Source organism: Anarrhichthys ocellatus, unplaced genomic scaffold, assembly GCF_004355925.1.
Source record: "Anarrhichthys ocellatus isolate YVR2014 unplaced genomic scaffold, GSC_Weel_1.0 scaffold24, whole genome shotgun sequence".
NCBI lineage: Eukaryota > Metazoa > Chordata > Actinopteri > Perciformes > Anarhichadidae > Anarrhichthys > Anarrhichthys ocellatus.
In genome coordinates this window covers 11,027,754-11,048,114 of record NW_022280054.1, presented here as the reverse complement: position 1 = coordinate 11,048,114, position 20,361 = coordinate 11,027,754, and the positions used below count along the sequence as shown (strand labels likewise).

The 20,361-nt window shown below is 44.2% G+C and overlaps 1 protein-coding gene across 1 annotated transcript in view; it reads right to left on the bottom strand.

Annotated features, from left to right (window-relative positions):
• The window catches only part of LOC116390681 (calsyntenin-2), a 210,351-nt gene that overhangs the window by 128,397 nt on the left and 61,593 nt on the right, over nt 1-20,361 (bottom strand). The window contains exon 2 of the mRNA XM_031860600.1: nt 4,117-4,239. Within this exon, the coding sequence (XP_031716460.1) occupies nt 4,117-4,239 (123 nt within the window). The remainder of the gene's footprint in view (nt 1-4,116; nt 4,240-20,361) is intronic.

Genomic DNA, 20,361 nt, shown 5'->3' with positions numbered 1-20,361 from the left:
GAAAAATGTCTCGCCACAGCAAGGCGAAAATGACGGCAACAGGAGGGGGTCAAATAATTTAAGATGTTCATATTGGTATTTTAGTGTTATACAATAGCATTAATATTAATTTGAATTACTGGTGATATTGGAAGGCTTTATGAATACATTTAGAATTATATTATATTATTTCAAATTGCAGAGTCAAACAGTATAATGTCCACATAATTATGAAGTTTAACTTTTATAGGGTTTTCAAACTCAAAATTGCTTTAAAGTGATTAAATATACAATGCATTTGAGAAAAACTTAGTTTGGATAACAGCTCCTACATTGTGTACGTACCTAAGAGAAAATTAAAATACGAGATAATTGGTGAATGCGGCACGTTCTCATAAACAAATCTGTTTGTATGAGGGGTTCTTGCATGAGGCCCGTTTGTTTGTTAGACATCAAAAGAGGCAGCGGGAACCAGCTGATACCTGCCGTCAGTCTGACTTCTCATTTGCGGTAAATGATTGCAGGACTCCCGGAAATAAAAAAGTAAGTCCTCCCATATTCAGAGTTTGAGAAAAGCCGAAACTGCAAATATGACACATCATCGCCAACATAAAGGGTGAAACATATAATTTATGCATAACCGAATGTGCATGTGTATGTGTGCACGGCACACTGGGGTCTTGTGAAGCTGTCTAAACTGCCAGCGCTGTTCAAGCAAAAGCCGCAGGTTCCCCGGGGACCAGTGGAAGCGAGGGATTGACACATGAATACACTTTGTGGCGGGACGCCCACACCACTAGGAGATCCAAGGGTGCGGGTGTGTGTGTGCGCAGGGGCAACAGAACAACCAAGAGTGACTGACAACCAGCTAACCTGTGTCAAGTGACGGCGCTCAGCACAGCTTTTGCCCATTAACCTCATTAACCCGGAACTTTAGAGGCTTACTCAGCACAGTGGTAGCAGTCTCATGTTAATAACCTAATGGACCACAGAGCTGGTCCCACTTATTAACCACCACTACGGAGTTCAGAGCGCAGGCTACACTTGAAAAGGCAGCACAGTGAATATTTTTAGACTGTACTTTCCGTTCCTAAATCAATAATGTTTAGCTGCTGTTGGTTAGCACAGCTGAATAACTTGAAATTCACTTAGTCATTAGCATAAAATCTTCAAGGCGACATACAACACTTCAACACATCTGACTTGCAGATTCTCCGCTGCACCATTTGAGCTTCAACTGTCATTTTTGGATTCATTTCAATCTGTCTTCACCACGTTAATCCTCCTTTGAGTGATGAAGACATTCCAATTAATCATATCTAAACAGATGCTAATGTATCTAATAATGTTTTGTGGCTTACATCAAAACAAGTTGCTGTGGCGATGTTACCTAGTTAACAAAAAATGTATTACAAATGGAACAAATGCACCACAAGTCCCAAGACCTTTTGGACAACTGACCCTCCGCTAAGTCCTGCCTCCAAACTCAGACTGGCCAATCATACTACCACCACTACCGCTACTACTACCACCACTACCACTACCGCTACTACTACTACTACTACTACTACTACTATCCGCACGTTTCTAAAATATTACGTTTCTACATAAAACCTGTGGAGCTATAAAGCTATTAACAATGTATACACATGTTGCTTTTTGCTTTTTAATGATTGTAATAGTCTCGTTATAGTGTGTATCTTTTTTTAACCTGTTTTTGCTGCTGAAGCAGTTTGACATCCTGGATATATCGCTTTATAATTTTTCAGAAAATATGTAAATATTTATCCAGTTAGTGTCAGTGTGGGCTCCATGGTAGATCTGACAGCTTGACAGAGGAGCAGCAGGGGGTGGGGCTTAGAGAAGGGTCAATTCCAGCATCGACATTTACGGCCAATGTTAAAAGTCAGTGTTAAAGGTGGAAGTAGTGTACTCTTTATGTAGAGAGGCAAAAAGTAAAGGACACAAACTAGATTGTACGGCATGTCGTCCAAACTCGTCAAAGGGAAAAATAGTTGACATCTGTTCCAAAAGCGAAACACGAAGTGAAAGCACTCCCTGTGTCGGATTGATTGTTTGCAGCATCCCACAACTCCATTCTCACAATGAATAGTGTATGAATAGTATATGAATAGTGTATGTATAGCTGTCAGGGAACGGAAAAATTCAGGTTGACGACCGACTGAGCTTGTGTTGGCACTTGTCAACTAATAAAATTATGTGTTGTGACAGACTAGACATGAGCATATGCTCCAGACGAGCTGTGTTCATGTACATGTGTGTCAGCTCATGAATAACAAATGGGCCTTTGATTAGCGCAGAAAGCTTAAGATGTACATCAAAGTGTGTTTCCTTGATATTGTTATGTGCAGCACAGCTGTTTGTGTCGCCTACCTTTTTTGATTTTCTTTGTTTCTTAGGGAGAAACGCATGCACTTTGTCAGACATAGCCATGCGTGATACAATAAGTCTATCTGTACCGGTGCATTTCACTCTCCCTGACATGCTGTCTGTGTGGTTTTTGAAGCTTGTGGCTGCAGTGACGGCTGATGTCAGTCTCCGGCGGCTTTCAGGCAACAGCGGTACCACTTTTCCTGTTGTTCCAGACCAGTGAGTGTGGTGACTGTTGTACCCTGCTCGGCGGGCCGGGAGGATTACCGATCAGGTTTTGGAGTGATGTAAAAGACTAGCGGGGAATTACTGTGGGTGTGTGCTAGTTTGTTGGTGTTTTCCCATTGAATCAAACAGAGTCGTGAGGTGCTTTTAGGAAGGCGAAGATGGAATATTCATTTTAAAAAACACATTTGAACACGTAATCTCTTCCGTGTAGTTCCTGCCATCACCAGCCCAGCAGCATGACTGCAGTCAGTCAGACATTTCTGTCTCTTATTGTATTTAAAAACCTAGCTGGTCAAACTAACGACTGGTCCGACACCACTGCTGAGAGGAGGAGAAAAGAGGGTGACTGCTGCAGTGCGTGTGTGTTTGTGTGTGTGCGTGGGGGGGTTGTTGGGCATAGCTCGAAGGTGCGCGGGAGGAGGAGGTGAGATACAAAATAAAAAAGAACATGTGGGAAGTGGCGATGAGAGGAAACGAGAGAGAAATGAGATCTGATAGAAACATCAAGAGGAAGAGAAGTAGACGTCTGTAAGACGGATCGGTGATGTTAATGTTCTTGCATGCTTATTAATAATTCACTGAGAAAATCTCTCTCGGTACCGTCGCTTATGAAATCCAATGCCCATGCGCTCTGCCCGTTGTGTGTGTGTGTGTGTGTGTTGTCGTTGTATGGCTGTCAGTCTATCGAGAGCCAGAGGACATATGCTGGTCAGCCAGCTGCCCTCCTTACTGTCTAATCATTTTCTCTCTTTCTCCCTGTAGGGTGGCCATTACAGTGAGCCCCCTCAGGCCATGCCACAGCGCACACACACACACACACACACACACACACACACACACACAGTAGCAAACAATGGGAAATTGTTTTACACACATGCACGTTTGCACACACACACACTCTCTCACTTCATCCATCCATCCAGCCCAGCTCGAGGGCCTTGGTGAGTGGGCTCCAGCCCCACGCTGCAGCCCCATGCTAGGGCCTTGGCCACATTAGCGCCCTGGCGGGCAGCCTGAGCTCGCCGACTGCCTGCAGCAAACGTCCTCCCACAAGAGCTGGCACCCTTTAGAAGAGCTGGAATGGTCACAAAGTGGGAAGAATCTAATCCGGTCTGACTCTTTCTTTTTTTTCTGCAGTGTCTTCAGCCACCATGGGGCTTATTTAGGCCACTCTCCACTCTAAATAAATATGAAATATGAGTCCTGTATGTGATGTGTGCTCACTGGGAATTATTGGATTAAATGCATGCAGGGTTAACACTAAGAAAAAAGAAAAAGCTGTGATGCTGCAGTTATAGTACATGAAGCCAATTTAAGCCCCTTCACAGCGATATCACATGACAGCTTTGTATGATTTATATCCTTAGTGTAACTATATCCTGCAGCTATGCTTCCCTGTGCGGATTAACACCTGAGTCATCATTGGCTGCCTCCATTAGGTCTGAGATAGCCCGCCTCCACCCCGGCTGCTATGCTCACCCTCCAGTTCACAGCCATTAGGGTTGAAATGAGCCATACCTGCGTAAGGGATGGGGGCGTCTTTGTCCAGGGCCACCAGAGGAGGATCTAGTAGAACGACGTCAGTGTTCTCAGTGATCACCCCATGGTACGACGTCTCAATCCATGGCTTGTGCTTATTCACTGTGGGGACAGAAGTCAGAGTGTGAGGCGTCAGTGAAACACTTCTGCTACCAGATGCATCGGATCTATCAAGTCTATCATGGTGAGATGTACATCTACAGTTTCATTTCACCTCAGAAATAAACAATTGAACTTGGACATGCACACACAGGCAGTGTACTCTAGCAAGAATACACACTTGTTCTTCTTCTTGGCTCCTCCAGCCTAGGTTTCTACAAGACATTCTCATTTTGCTAATCTCCCCCCAAAACCTATTTTCTCTCTTTTGTTCTTTTCTTCCTTCAGACATTCCCTGCAGGTCTTAAAGCAACGCGCCATGCTTGATCAATGACCACCACTGCGCTGCCAGCAGAAAACTGTATCCAAGGCTGAGTCAAAACAAAGTTCATGTGCTGAGGGCCTGATTAAGGGCTATAATTGAGTAACTGCCCCCTGGCCTGTGCGGCACCGTGCCGACCCACTTGCCATTTGTTTACCTTCTTTCGGTCAGAAAAAAAAGAAAAAAAGGGGGCAGAGGAAACGACTCCTTAGTGCTTTCAAGCTGGGCCAGAACAAAGCCACAAATTACACTTTGTGTGCTTTAGAGCTCAAGTTTAAGTTTGTGGGCTGAACATGACACAAAGCAAGGCAAAAGAACAAAAAACATTATGTTGAATAAGGAATGAAGTGCATATGCAACTAATACTCTCCATTCAGTGAAAGAAAATAAAAACTCCACATCAGATGCTAAAACGTGTACTCTACAAACAAGACCGACAAATGTTACCACATACTCTACAATGTTCATACAGTCTTTATGTAATTATCTGTTTTCACGGCACTTAAAAACAGATTCAATGTTTTGCTACCGAGAGCACATGAGAACTAGTTAGCAAGCATTCAGGAAAAGTCAAAATAGTAAAGTAATGGATAACCAAGAGATCCTTTTATTCTCTTAGTTAACTAAGAGAATAAAAGACACCGTCATGTCTTTGTCTCCCATCTATGTTATTTTTACTGCATAAAAATGAACTTTTGTAAGTATAACAGAATACCAGAATGCTTGTAAATGTACATGATAAAGAACCAAACTTGATTTATTTTAGCTCAAGTTGTGCAATTACTTTTTTGAGGACTGTGGGTTCCCTCAAAAAGCTAATGAGACCATGGGAACAACACGATAACGCTACAGGGATACATATTCACGGGTGTCAGGCCAGAAAGCATGACTAACGGCCCAAATACAGCCAGAGGAGATCATTTACAGGGGCAGAGAGATGGGAGCACAATAGTCTATTAGAACGTGATAAATATGCATGAGCGTGCTACAACGGTGACGGGTAAAATGATGCCGGATTTCAACTTTAAATGCCAAACCGTGTCATTTGGGGAATTGATAGCTTGCTGACGACGCTGTGCAGGAATGTCATAGAGAAACATGATTTTTATGGGTCATCCCTGTCGCTGCCAACGCTGCCGCAAAGACAGACCAACCTGTTTTTTTTGTGGAATGTGATGCAGGTGCAGACTAATTAGCACACAATGGTATTAATGTCAGATCTGGCTCTCCGTGTCTGCAAAATCAATTACTGCTTCAGCAGGAGAAGAAGACTTTTATCATAAGAGAAAAATAGAAAGACATTTGAAAGCAGATGAAAAAAAAAGCTAATATCCTCCTCCAACTTGGAACAAGTGCATAACCCCAAGTAATGTGTAAAACAGGCTATAACACTGTTTGAGCACAATGCGTGACAGCTAATGAGGAGTCTGGAGATCAAAAAGAGGCTCAACTTCGTGTTCGGTCCTCTCACGGATTAGGAGGCCTGTTGCCCTTTAAATCCCTGATGTGGCCGTTTGTGCCGCTCGCCGTGACTACTTAGTGTCAGGCTGACCTAAATGTTCTGTTATCACAAATGCCTAAATGTTCTATTGTGAGAGCACGATGTGATCAGAGGCTGTTTTTTTTGGGGCTTTGGGTATCGGCAGATATCGAGTACCGATCAGATACCGGTGTTTAATGAATAAGCTGTATGCTTCACTGTGTGGAAGTGATCATTGTCTGTATAAGGCAACATTGGCCTTGACTTAAACATTGCTTTCCTTACTTTGCAAAACAAAATGTTACAAATAAATACAAGATATAAATATACTGAATTAATCTGCTGATTATTCACTCCATCAAACGTTTGGTCTATAAAAAATATCCATCCCAGTTCGTCAAAATCCAAGTGGATGCCTTTAAATGTCTTGTTTTGTCAGTCCAAAGCCCGAGATATTAGTTTATATGATTATTAGGGATCCACCAATCTGACTTCTTCAGTCCCGATACCGATACCATGGGCCTCTGCAGACACTGGGTATCGATCAGATACCAGATATCGGTATCGGTGCATCATCCCTACACGCATAACGCAAGTGGCAGACAACAGAACATCACAATCTAGTCTGATGACATCTCCATGCTGGTGACCTTTGTGATATCACCAGAACACGACATGAAGTGCATCTTTCCACTGCGGGTTAATGATGTCTCAAAGCCTTGCCGCTTTCTCTCTGTGTGTGTGTGTGGGATGGAATGGTTTTTCACCAGGAGTGATGAGGGCATTAAAGGAGCGTCCACCTCCGGTAATCGCAGCAGTGTCTTGATGGGGCGCCACCCACGTGTCCAACCCCCCGACCCACATCTGCAGCACATCCGATCTGACTGGTGAGAAATACGACGCCGTCTTCATGTAATGGGGTCCATGTATTGACAGCTTGAGACACGGGCCATTAACACGAAAAATGGATGGATAAGAGCCTCTCTTTTTGCTAATAATGCGGGCTGTCAGAGGCTGGAGAGGGGTGGAGGGGAGGCGGGTGGGGGGTTGGAGAAATGAAGCAGCCAGACCATCAGTTCCAGAGATTCCCGGGGGAAACATTGCAGCCGCTTACCACGATCGAACCCTCGGCTGCAAGCTCTAATGCCTCGACACTAAGTGATTAGCTACATACTCCTGGCACCTTGAATCACAACTAAACACGGTTAATCCCCTGATCAATACAAAGGGAACATGACACCCCACACGGCCAAATGTGTCCGCGTCACCTCACTCCGCAGGTGAAGTCAGAGGGAAGCGCTTCTCAGAGTTGCTCTCTTTGCAAAGCTTATGTGTGCCAACGAATGCACGGCAATGAGAAAATGTATCCCATTTGGCATTTTGATCAAACTGTGCGGTGCTCAACTATACGACTCAGCCTTCAGGCTTCAGACAGCCTCTAATAGGATGGGTGCTTAAAAAAAATAAAAAAATCAGCAAACACCAGAAAAAGACAGAGCTGCTCTCTAAGTGACCCCAATTTTCAAAAGCAAACACCTTCAATGGCTACTAAAAGCACTTGGTAAATTGCGAGCAATAACCTCTGTTTGTGAATGGAGAGAGGTCGATTTGCCGGCGTCTTATGAAACCTCGTGGCTGTTTAGCTGAACATGACGAGATGGGATGCAAAGGCCTTCATCCCCAGGAACAAGAATCAAACGCACCCTTTTCTATTTCATGTGTTAACAAGCAGAGCAAACTGCTCACCTGAAATTGTTGTGTTTGCTTATTCAAAGTAGAGCTGGGATTCAAATACCATGACCTTTTCGTCCACTGTGTCACACAAAGGGGGGGGGGGGGGGTTCTGTTAACTGGCTTCAAGGCAGACTTGACAAAATCATTTTACTTCGTATAATATCTCTTGGAAAGCACGTAACCATATTTCAGCGTTTATTTTCTTTTAATGAAAAGCAACGGGTTCCACCTTTTTCTGCTTTCAGCTTGCGGCAGAAATGTAGCAACTAAATTAACAAATTGTATCACATGTGTTTCAACGATGACACAATTATTTTTGTTCCCCACAATCAATTTAATCACAGGGGTTGAGGGATACAGTTATCAAACCTGTACGGGCCAATGTAATCAGGTTGTGTGACAGCCGAAAGGCGAGCTGTGAAGCCTGGGCTGCCCTTTACCGCTGGCTACCGGTCAGCGCGGCTATCTCCCTCCGCCATTTCACTGCCAATTAAGCAGAGAGTCGCGGATTTGAGTTGAGGCTCCGAGCATGGCAGAGGCGCTGTAACGGCTGATTAATCTCTGACCGGGGCGACTGTAACTGTGGCACCTCCTGACGGGCGGGTACTGCAATCTGAACGGGCCTCGGGGGGGGGAGCAGGGGAGGAAGAGAAACAGTTGTAATTAAAAATAACTCTGTAGGAAATTAAACTCTGATTGATAAGGTCAACAGTAGGGGCTGCGATGAATACATCAGCGTAATGAAAAGTAAACGTAGCAGAGACGGTTAGCCATTACGGCCACCAACAGGCAATTACACAGCAAGCTGGGAGCTCACGCCGGGCTCAGAGAGAGGCTCAGAGACGCCCATCAACGGGTCACTGCGAATTACTGAGAGGCATCCCCACTGACGTCGAGGTGGGGGGGCTGTCTCGGGGCCTCGGTTTTTCTTTTCCGTCAACCACTCCATCGTTGCAGTGATCCGTGTCTGCTTTGAACCTTGGAGATATTTGAGAACTTTAATCTTCTTTGCACTCAGTGCACCGGCTTCGCGCTTCACAGAGCAGGCTGACAGGAACCGTCTGCCGGGAGAGGACTTTATTAAATATAAAAGCTCCTAAGTAGATTTCTCGTCCAGATACGGTGAGTCCTCAAGTTCCTGAACATTGATTTAGACTTGAGATCAGTAGACTAAAGGATAACACGTGTAGACTGTAAGTTTACAAAACGGACAAATAAAATTTATACAAATGTATTCGCTGAGGTTTTGGGATATTAAAGGTGTATTCCAGTGATTTAGTATTGTACTTGCAGTGCTGTGAGCTGTGTGGTCTAGTGTGGGTCAAGCCCCAAAAACATTAGTTCCTGTAATGCAACTCTACAAAGGACAGTTGGCTCCACAAACATACCTTCTTTCTCCTTCAAATGACACAACACGACCAGGGATTTTAAAGAGTCATGACCTTAATGTACTGAATGAAAGGAGAGACACCCAAAGAGTCTGAAATGAACAGATAATAAAAGATGTTTATCAAATTTGAAAATAACCTGTTTGACTAAAGCAGGGTGTTGAAAACAGATGAGGAGTGAATCCCAGCTTACTTCTTCCATCACACCAGTGTTTGCAATGTTAAATACAACAAGGGAACCAAAGCGAGGATCAAACCACAACAGCTGCCAAGCTCAACACATAAATATGAGGAGGGCTTTTCTGTGCTCGGGCGGAATACAAGTGAGTTCATTATGCAGTCGGAACATACAGCGAAGGAAACAGTGTTCCTGCCAAAACACCTGGGTCACACCGAGGTGACCCCAGACAGCCCCTCTCAGACTGTGACCCCCCCCTAACCTCCGCTATGCTCTTTACAGAGCTCCTTCTGCTGTCGTCTCATCTCAGAACAGAAGTCTGGAGGACACGCGTGTGGACACTAAACTTCACATGCCATCTAAAAAACACAAACTCTTCATGTCCTCTTGGATTAAATTGGAAAACATGACTTGGCCGGAAAACAATTTGCCTGTTTGGCCTTTTCTTTTTTTCGTGGCTATATATTTGGATTTCGTTTCTTGAGATTATGAGCCATCTGTAGCCCTGGGCAGGGTGAGATAACACGAGATCACACACTTTTTTGGAGGTTTGTTGAGAGGGGAATAACCTAACAATTCAGAGGCTGCCCTGCATTGCCCCAGGTGTGTGTACATGCGTAGTGTACATACATGTAAGCCTGTGCGTGTCTGTGTGTGTTCTACTTTTGTGGCCTACGGCATGCCATGGTCCCAGTGCCTATTGTGTGTATGTGTGCGTGTGTGTGTGTGTGTGTGTGGTAGCGGAGGCTCAGTGGTTGGCTGGAGAGCAGAGCAGTGTTGCAGCGGGACCCCACAGCGTCCGACACCTGCCGATGGGGGAATAAAAATAAAAGAAACAGTGAGCGCTCAGACCGCGATATACAAAAGCACACAAGCAGCCGAGCTCAAAGGTTTGTAGACGAACAAAAAAAGATCATAAAGGTGTGTTTATAGTTCTACACTACACAAATGGGGAAGAAGACACTGAAGAGGAGGCAAGCGCTGCCGCACGTATCAAAGTCCAGCTTTATTTGCACCTCAGTGAACAATGGCAGTTTTTTTTTGTTTTGACATTTCTCTTTCCCCCCTCAACATTGTCCCTGCAGCGAAATGATAGAGCGCAGGCAAAGGTCAGGCTTTTATCATGAGCTTGGTTCCCATCCAACCCCCCCCCCCCCCGGGGCAAGAAAACCAAGAAAAAGGAAGAGAATGAGAAAAAAAAAAAAAGCGGCGTACAAATTGTCAGAGTTTGCTTCTGTGCCGTAAGCGACCGTGCAGCGATGTTACTGTATGTGCTGCTCCACATTCAGATGGGGACTTATTAACCTGCAGAGATAGGGGGGGGGGGGGGGGGGGGGGGGGGGGGGAGGCTGACTGCACACTGCTGCTCCGCTACCCTCCCAGTGCCCCTGAGGAAGAGCGAGAAAAACTAACACAGAGAGAGAGATGTGTTATGCATAAAGGTACACAGCAAAGCTAAAAGCATCCATCCAGATGACCAAGAGTGGATGTATAGGAGCTGAAAATGCACTTTTGGTGCCATCACCCCCAGCTATCATGACCCCTCTTTGTCAAATGGCTTGACAGCCACAAATGTTCCCGCGGTGCATCATTTGAGGCCCATTATCCTGGTCCATTATTGAATGCGCAATTTGAGATATGGCATTTAGAGCTTCCTGCCTTTCACACGAGCACGCACACCGGAAGCCTGTCAAGAGATGCATCCATTATCAAGGTACATTTACCTCAAACTCCACATCTTTAGAACTATTGTGTGCAGTATATCGTAACTCTTTTCAGGACCTTGACAACTCACCATACTTAATAGTATTTCCAATGTTACGTGATTAGATATGACGTACTAATCGGGTACGATTAGAGGTGTTTCATTGCTGAATTGCCATCATAGTCTGATGTCATAATTGCTTTTTTCTGATGGGTTACTTTGCCCGATGCAATCACTGGTGACTGACACGTTCTTCTAATCAACATCACTTTCATTCAAAACTGTTGCCAGGGGAGCTTTCGGTTTGACATCCCCGTATTGATGCTGCCAACCACAGCTTTGTAAATGTAAATCAACTTTTATTGTCACACACAGTCGCACACAGCACAGCACGAAGTGCGATTTAGTCTGCGAGCACCGTCAGAGGTTGAAGAGACCAAAAAAAGAGAGACAAAATGGTGCATGAGGGTTGCTCATTCGTCAGTCTGGAGGCTAATCCAAGAAGGTGTTTGTGATTATTTAGATACATTTTTATCTTGTGATTCACTGCGGTGATCTGATCAACCACGAGAATGTACGAGAGCGGCCTGACATTTGATATTTAACAAGCGTGGACTTGAAAGAGAAGGGATGTTGCAGGAAGGTATACAACAAACACCTTCACTATTTCTATTCTTTAGTTTTTAGGGACATTAATGTAAATGTACAGAGAGGGAACTTAAAATATACAAAATCCTGAATAAGAAATGGCCACAGTTAAACACTCCTGCTGATTTAAACCACTTTTACCGCGCAGTAAGAGTCTCTTATACTCCGATGGCCTAAAGTGCAAGCTATGTGTGTGTCGGCGGACAAGGAGCCAGCATGAGAGCCAAGAATTGTGTTCTGGCCACTTTATGCGGCCCTCGGGCCAGCTGTGAAACAGGGGGTTGAAAACACATTGAGCAAATAAAAGCTTCCGCGCTGTAATCCTTTTAGAATGGCTGGAATTCTGAAGTGAAGGCCACCGTCTTATGGAACATGAGGTGCACTATATGCACATTAATCTGGTTTATGGTGCGCGTGGCTGCATGTGTGTGTGTGTGTGTGTGTGAAGCACCGCCTACACCTACAGCAGTCTGACCTTGGCAACAATTTGTCCTCATGTCTGTTCTTATATACATTTAGTCGACTTTGTCTTTTTTCCTCCCATTCTTTTTCTATTGATCTTTACTTTTATTATTTTCTTTACTTTCAATTTCTCCACAGCCGCTATCTGTCTTTTCTCTTCATCTATTAATCTTTACTTTTTTTCCCCTTTACTTTCAATTTCTTCTCCACAGCCTTTCATCACTCAAATACAGCCAATCAAATGCTCGCTTTCATCTGGTCAGTCGTTGTTTTCGTCTTAAACTCCTGTACAACCCCCCCCCCCCCCACACACACACACACAAAAAACACGCACACACACACACTCCATGACACTTAGTCCCCGCTGCTCCAAAGAGTGTGTTCGTGATTCCTCCTGGCAGTCCATTCCATTTGGCCTCTCTCTGTCTTTCTCATGTCACTCTAAAAATCGAAGGCAAGTGGGCAAGGAGATGAGAGGAAGAGAGAATCCCTATTGGAACTCTCTTTAGACCTCTGCTTAACACACACACACACACACAACTGAACCACCTCATCCTGGAAGGAAAGAAGGAAAGAGAGAGAGCCTGCAAACCAAAAATGTCTCTCCCCCTTCCAGAATGGTGAGGACGGCTGTGTCATATTGCAAATTTTCCCCGCTGTGGGACTAATAAAGGATTATCTTATCTTGTATACAAACAAAGTCATAAGTCATAACAACAATAGCCTCATGGCAAAAATATTCTGCTAAAGTCAGCACAAACCAGTTCTAGGTTTCTGTTACAAGCAACCCAGTAGCACCAGCGTGTTTCCTTCCCAATTGAATGCAATTGAAAACAATGCAACTCAACGGCCGTCATTTAATGTAGCTATTGTAGCCTCTAGCTGCTAGCCTCCAGCAGAGATGAGGAGCAGGTTGCAGAAGTCCGATAAGCTCACGTCTTTCTTTCTCACTCTTCTAACTCTGACACACAACCAAGTGACATCACTTGAGTCAGTTCATCAGACTTCAGCGCCGTCGTCAGACACAAAAGGCTTTAAACAACTTCCGTCACACGTCCAGTAGTACTCCACCAGTGGAAGACCTGTAAACAGACTTTTATGTGGTGCAACCGGTTCTTACTAATGCCTCCAGTCATACTCCCGGACGGACGCGTAGTGGTTACGTTTACTCTCAACCTCGAGATTGCGTTCGGCACATGTGCAAAACTTGTAACAGACAGTAAGTTTGGCTTAACTTGTATCTTAAACCCCACACTACATTCTAACTAAACTGTGTTTGAACTCACCAAACACATCGCTGATGCAACAGACTCATTCTAAGACTAATTAATCAAAGATGATGAAACCGAATGTACAAGCAATGAACCCAAAATGAAGAATGAACATTGCGTAACACAGATGTGACTTAGTATACAGTATGTATGTGATGAATATGATGTACTGGATTTCAGACTGGAGAAACACACCGCATTGAGCACATAGTCACCTCTTCACAAGACATCATACCGCACTGAATCTGTAAACCAAAATCTTGTGTTTCACTGATCCAGAACACTATTTTTTACGCCCCCCAATTTGGATTGAAACTGAAGAGCTGCAGTGCATGACCATGAAGCCCCGGCTGTGAACCGTGAGAACGGAAAGACCTGGAAGTCAGCGAAGTACATGAAAGGGAAAGGTGCTTTGGACACGTTTTAACCTCCAGCACATCTGAGGAACGCGTGGCCGATCACGCACATTAGACGTCTCTCTCTCACACACATCAACACAATCACTGAGGCTCGGTCGGATATGCTTCGGACCTGTCTGACATGCTGATAGCTGCTTTGCAATCTGAGGGAGATGGAGGGCAGGAGGAGAGTTATCACCTCCCTGGAGGCTGATCAAGGAGATACACGTGAAGCACCACTTCAGCTTTTCAGAAAGGTGATTGCAGTTCTGGTAAAAAAAAAAATACAATAGCAGACATTCAGCACACACACCCACAACCTCCACTTGTAGACATATGGAGCACACTCGTGTCCACAGGAAGCTCTCACAAACAATTACTGTGCCAAGCCTCCCACTGGCCGACGCTCTTCATTTTATAGTCCTTGTCCCACAGACCCCATTCAAACCCACTGGATGTGGCATTTGCACAAGTGCTAAAGCAATCAGTGATTTAGGAGAAAAAAAAACCTCTCAACCTCTTTTTAACCCGGCCAAAGTTCAACTGGCTGCTATTGATTTTCATTATACTGAAGAGAACGAGAGCAGAGGAGAGAGGAATAAAACAACACGTCGTTTGATGAAAAGTTGCACTTTGCCGTTTTGTGCAGCAAATTAATTCAGGTGGAAAACACATGGGAGTTCAATGGATTAAGCTCGGCAACTGTTTGTGTTTTATTGTACCGAGAAGTACACCTGCCTTGTAAATACAATGTAAAACAAGCCGCCACCATTTCACAGCAGGGCATAAGCCTTTCTGTCTTATTTAGCCTTGAGATCTGTAGGGATTTATTTTGGTTTGTTTTTATTCACCAGTGACACTGGTGAATAAAAACCCAAATTGCTGGCAGCCAGAAATGGAACAGCGATGGCTGGTGAGTAATGTGGTTGGGGTGGCGTGTGTGTGTGTGTGTGTGTGTGTGTGTGTGTGTGTTTGTGTGTGGGGGGTTGGCAGTATGTATGAGGGACTGTTGTTGGTAGACTTGACTTGAAACAAACAGCCTCACCAGCATCCAGTGGAGCAACAATCCTCCTCACAGCTCTGACACACAGAAGAAGAAGAACCGCAGAGAGATGAGGACATGTATGAACTCTAATTAAAACTGCTACCAATGGTGGAGACCTTCAGTTGTTAACATGAAAGACGGGATGGTTTCAGAAGAGGAATGCAACAGTGAAGGGGGAGACAGCCTTGGTGGGTTCATTCATTGGCTGGCTGACGCCATCTTTCTGGCGAACAGCGGTTCTCCCGATGCTACGAGGCCAAACACACACACATACATACTGTATATCCACACACATACATATATATATAGAAAGAAATGTGTTCATCCACATCATGCTGAAGTACATCACATTCACATACATTCTGTGTCGACCAAATAACACACCACACGCGCGCACGTAACTAAGAGATTCAACGTTTGGAAAACATAAGAAACTTCAATCATTCAATCAAACCTTTCATACAGGTTGGTGCACCTTAAAGTCCTTCACAGACAGCCGGCAAATACACAGAGAAACAACAAGATACAATAAAAGTAAATAGACAAAAACAACAACATTGTTAAAAATAATAATTTACAGGAAAAACATTAAAAACACTTTTTTAAACTTCAAAAAGTACCATAAAACATGTGCAAAATATCTCCACGTTCGGCTACACTCATCCCTGGGCAGGCTCTTCCAAGTTATATCTGACTGTGAAAGTATAATAATTTGAGAGAATATCTATAATTTTTACTTTTCAAAACTTGAGTGATGACATTCTAGATCTGTTCATTTGTTTTTTTTCTAGTTAAACTGTAGGACTTTGAAGATCTTGCATTTAGAGGATACTTCCTGTTGATTACAGCTTGGATTGAAATGTTTGCAGTTTTGTCGTCATCTTTATCAGATATGATAACATCGATTGTAATGACGACCGGGAACACGGCAACGTCGCTTTGACTGAGCAAAATCAACAAGCCGACAGTTAAAATGCCTAAACTAGTGTTCCCAACCTGGGGGTCGGGACTAGATAAAACACGCCTCATGTCGTCCTTACACCAAGCGACTTTTCAAGCGATTTCACTGTCGCAGATGAATTTACACTGTCGGAATACAATCCCCACCCACCAGTATTGCTGTGCCTACGCAGGTGCTTCTGCAGATTTGAGTTCTTCTCAGCCGACAGGCGCTTATCCCCTCGGCAGAATTTGCATTTCGCTCAAATGTTCTTGTAATCGATTGCTTATTTCAGAAACATAACTGCTGATTACTTAAATTGCAATTGTTATCTCAGCAGTTAACTTATTGTTGTTATCGTCAATAAAACCGTTATACAAAAATATGACCCACGGTGTAATAGAACATGGACAGGATTATTACTGTACAGTAGCAAACATCTGGACTGTGTCAGAGACTCAGGGACAGTTGTTAATGCTGTGGATATGGAGGGCTTAGTGAGTGAGAGGTTTAGACGCTGCTTATATTGCACTCTCTGAATCGTCCCACAGAAGACCTCTTTATCCCACACGAACAGTTGGCTAGCTCAGAGGCCAATCATTTGTGAGACGACCGGGCGGGTGGGTGGGGCAGACAGACCGACGCGAGCACAGACACAGAAATGAGTGGTGCTGTCAACCTTTGAGAGGATAACAAAATCCATCAGTATGGCTGTGGAAAAACAACATATTTACTTTCTCAAGGAAACACATTCGCACGCAGTGCAGACAGATTCTGCCCACAGGCTGAAGCCTCCTTGACAGCCTTCTCATGATTGACAATACAGCACTCAGAGATATTTAGTGCCTTGGAAATGTAGCCTATCCGACCCATGACTGATGCTTTCCAATAAATGTACTTGATGTATTTTTTGTTGTCTTCATAATGTAGTACGTTATTATTTGATTGCAGACTATGGGCTAGATCATCAAAGAAGTTTATTCTGATAAAAACAACTCGTGCTCTAGCAGATATGGAATGTAACGAATTACATTTAAGCTACTCAAGTACTTAAATACAAATGAGTGATAAACCTATTAATGTATGCATTATTATAACCCAATGATAAACCCTGTTGCTCCCCGCAAGGAGAGAGGGCACAGCAAGCACCACGAGGTACAGCCAGGGGGCGCTGTCAAGCTCACACGGCTGGGACCGTGAGCCTTTCTGAGCCGAACTACAGCCAGTCGCTGCACACTGCGGTGGAGGAAACCCCGGCCAGCCCATCGTTGAGAAGGAAAAATATATTTTCTGTTGATTGGGAAAGTGTGGCAGCCAGAACACAGTAATCAACGAGAAACACGGCAGACCGCCCTTTTACAACATTGTCCTTTAAAACAAGTCATTGTTTCGAAAATCAATTTCATAAATATTACTATAATTTTGAATAGTTAATCTTCACACTGTGTTAAAATATATGTTGAACACCAAATTAGAAAGCTTGACAGGAGCTTGACCCCATTGAGTTATTTGACCCAATGTTGTTTTGCGCTGCTTGCCTGTTTTGTTTCCACCCAAGATTCAAATTCACTCTTTGCCATCCACGACTCACAGATTATACAAAAGCAGGTGCCTGCAATAAAGTAAGAACTCTGCAATTCCATTACAGCACTCCGAGCTCAAATCCAAATGGTGTTGAACGGCTTCGCCTTGGGTTACACCCATCTCAACCTGGCTGCAATTATTTTGCAGATGCGATGACAGGTCAACAAAGGCAATTACATCCCCACGGCTTGAGGGAGCTATTTCCAACACTAAAAAAGAGAGTAATTTCAGTTAAATAGCTACAATTATTGAAATGTTCTTTACTGCCAGTTCGGAAAACTTGAATGTGAAATTTGACAACCACTATTCATTTGCTTGCAAAGAAATCCTGAACCTATTCAGTGAAGCACTAGATGGGAAAAAGCACAGAAGAAAAGACAAATTATAAATAACTACAGGGGAGAACTCCTTAAAGGGAACATACCTTGAATATTAGATGAGTCAGATGCCATACACACACACACACACACACGCACACACTCACACGCTCAGGTATAAAGAGTAGAACATCTAAATTGCAAACTAAACATGAAGATTGATCACACCAATGCGTCTTTCTTGTGGCACAGCAGGGACAGCTCAGCATGTTCTTCATCATTCACAATCAACGGGAAATGTCAGAGCTGAGAGTCTGGATCTGCTAGTGCGGAAAAGCACATGCGCCGGCCTCAACACTCCGCTGCCAGAGTGCTGAGAACATGTGTATTACTTACAATGGCTACTGTCGAGTAATCAACTGTAGAATGCCTGTGTTGTCAAGTGTGTGATGAATTGAACTGAATACCACCGGGGAAAAGAAACCTATTGTGCTATAATCAGCCCAAATGATATTTGGTTATGAAAAATGGCTTTAATCTAGAGCCAGAGTCTGCATAATGGAGCACAGCCATGCGTAGCATCAGGCTTTGGTTTGGCGAGGCTACCACCTGACACTGGCCATTTGCTAATGTCATGGCTGCTGACGAAGATGAACGCTTTGCAGAAATAATTAAGCTTCTTCAAACAGCCAAATTCCAGATTCAGAGCCCATTAGGCTCTAAGCCTGACACGTGTGGGAGACTACATGCATCATTGCATGACAGCCTTATTGTCCTATTGTGACATGACCATGAACGCAAACCTCCGGGCGACCCCCATCACAACGTTTACAGTCGACTCTGTAACGACAGAGAGCAGGATAACCCACGCTGATGACCTTCATGGAAATATAAGGGAAGTCCTTGCACCTCGCCGTAGTATCCATCACATGACATAACCCATTCTACTGGCAGCTCTGCAGCCATTTTTACAGCCAGTGCCATAACACGGTTCACACACAATATCCCTGGCCCAGGTCTGGCCCACGCTTCACACATCTGCCGGCGTCCACAGAGCGAGCAGAAGCGTCCATCAGTATTCTAGGTGAGGTCTGGGCCCTATGAATATTTGAGTTGCTCGCAGACTCGCCACCTAGGGCAGCATAAAGATGCTGGTTGCAGTTCAAAGGCCTCTTAGCATCAAAAGGAATACAGGGCTGAATCAATTTCAGAGGAGAGGCGGGAGACAAGGGTATCCAACGGCAGATTGCAGAGGGGGGTAAGGTGCAGGAAAAGCCCTGTTAGGATTCGTAACAGGCCATTTAATATAAAAATGGAAAATTATAAATTTGTTTCTGTATTTATTTTTCTCTGATCTGAAGCTACCCGAAAGCTCCTGCAGGTGAATAACAAAAGGCAGCTGATCAAGATTTACCCAAAGTCAGCACGGTCATTTCCGAGCTTGCATTCAGTGGTTGGTATTCATCAGTCATCTCGGAGCTGGAGCACTGTTCCACTGTCAGTTCAGGTCATTCAGGTTAATGCGAATATGATGATCAAAGTCAGCCAGTCGGCGATTCCTGCTCAGCACTCCTCATCTGTAAAACCGGATAAATACCAGCTAATTTGCACATGGTTAGAGGCTATACTGCATGGGCTCACCGGAGTTGTGTAGCGGTGCATCTACTCATTTCAAATGCACACACAAACACACGCGGAGTTGGTTAGAGAAAGGTCAGTCTTCATTCTGTCTCCTCTGCTGTTCAGGCTGCGTAGAAGCCATCTCTCTCTCTCTCTCTCTCTCTCTCTCTCTCTCTCTCTCTCTCTCAGACACACAGTGACAGAGATTTGATGGATTTGAGAAAAATACATTCATGCACAAATAAAAAAAGAAGGTGTGGGAGAGTGTAAGGTGGCCTTGGCAACTGATATAATTGGGTGGGGGGCCCCAGGTGTGAAAGAGATAAAAAAAAAGTCAAAGCTTCACTGACCCTCTCTCTAGTTTGTGTTGCCAGCTCAACCTTGTTTGGTGGGCAGCAGTGATTTCTGCGACGAGATTTAAAAAAAATAAAAAAATAAAAAATAAGAAGAAGAAACTGCCTCATTGTCGTTACTGGCAAAATAAATATATTACAGCTACGCATGATCAGACTGCAGTGATGAAGAAAGAGGGGATGAGTGATGGGAAAAGAAAGAAGTGAGAGAGAAACACACTCATCCATTTTTCATGGCTCCTCGCTGCAGCTGAACCTGCTGGACCAGCGAGAGAGAGAGAGAGAGAGAGAGAGAGAGAGAGAGAGAGAGAGAGAGACAGAGACAGAGAGAGACAGAGAGAGAGAGAGAGAGAGAGAGAGAGAGAGAGAGAGAGAGAGAGAGAGAGAGAGAGAGAGAGAGAGAGAGAGAGAGAAAGAGAAAGAGAGAGAGAGAGAGAGAGAGAGAGGTGACTTGGAGAAAAGGAGGGAGTTTATTTTTTTGACAAAAGCTTATTGCCCGCTATAAGCTATACGCATGATCAGACTGCAGTGAGGAAGAAAGAGGGGATGAGTGATGGGAAAAGAAAGAAGTGAGAGAGAAACACACTCATCCATTTTTCATGGCTCCTCTCTGCAGCTGAACCTGCTGGACCGGAGAGAGAGAGAGAGAGAGAGAGAGAGAGAGAGAGAGAGAGAGAGAG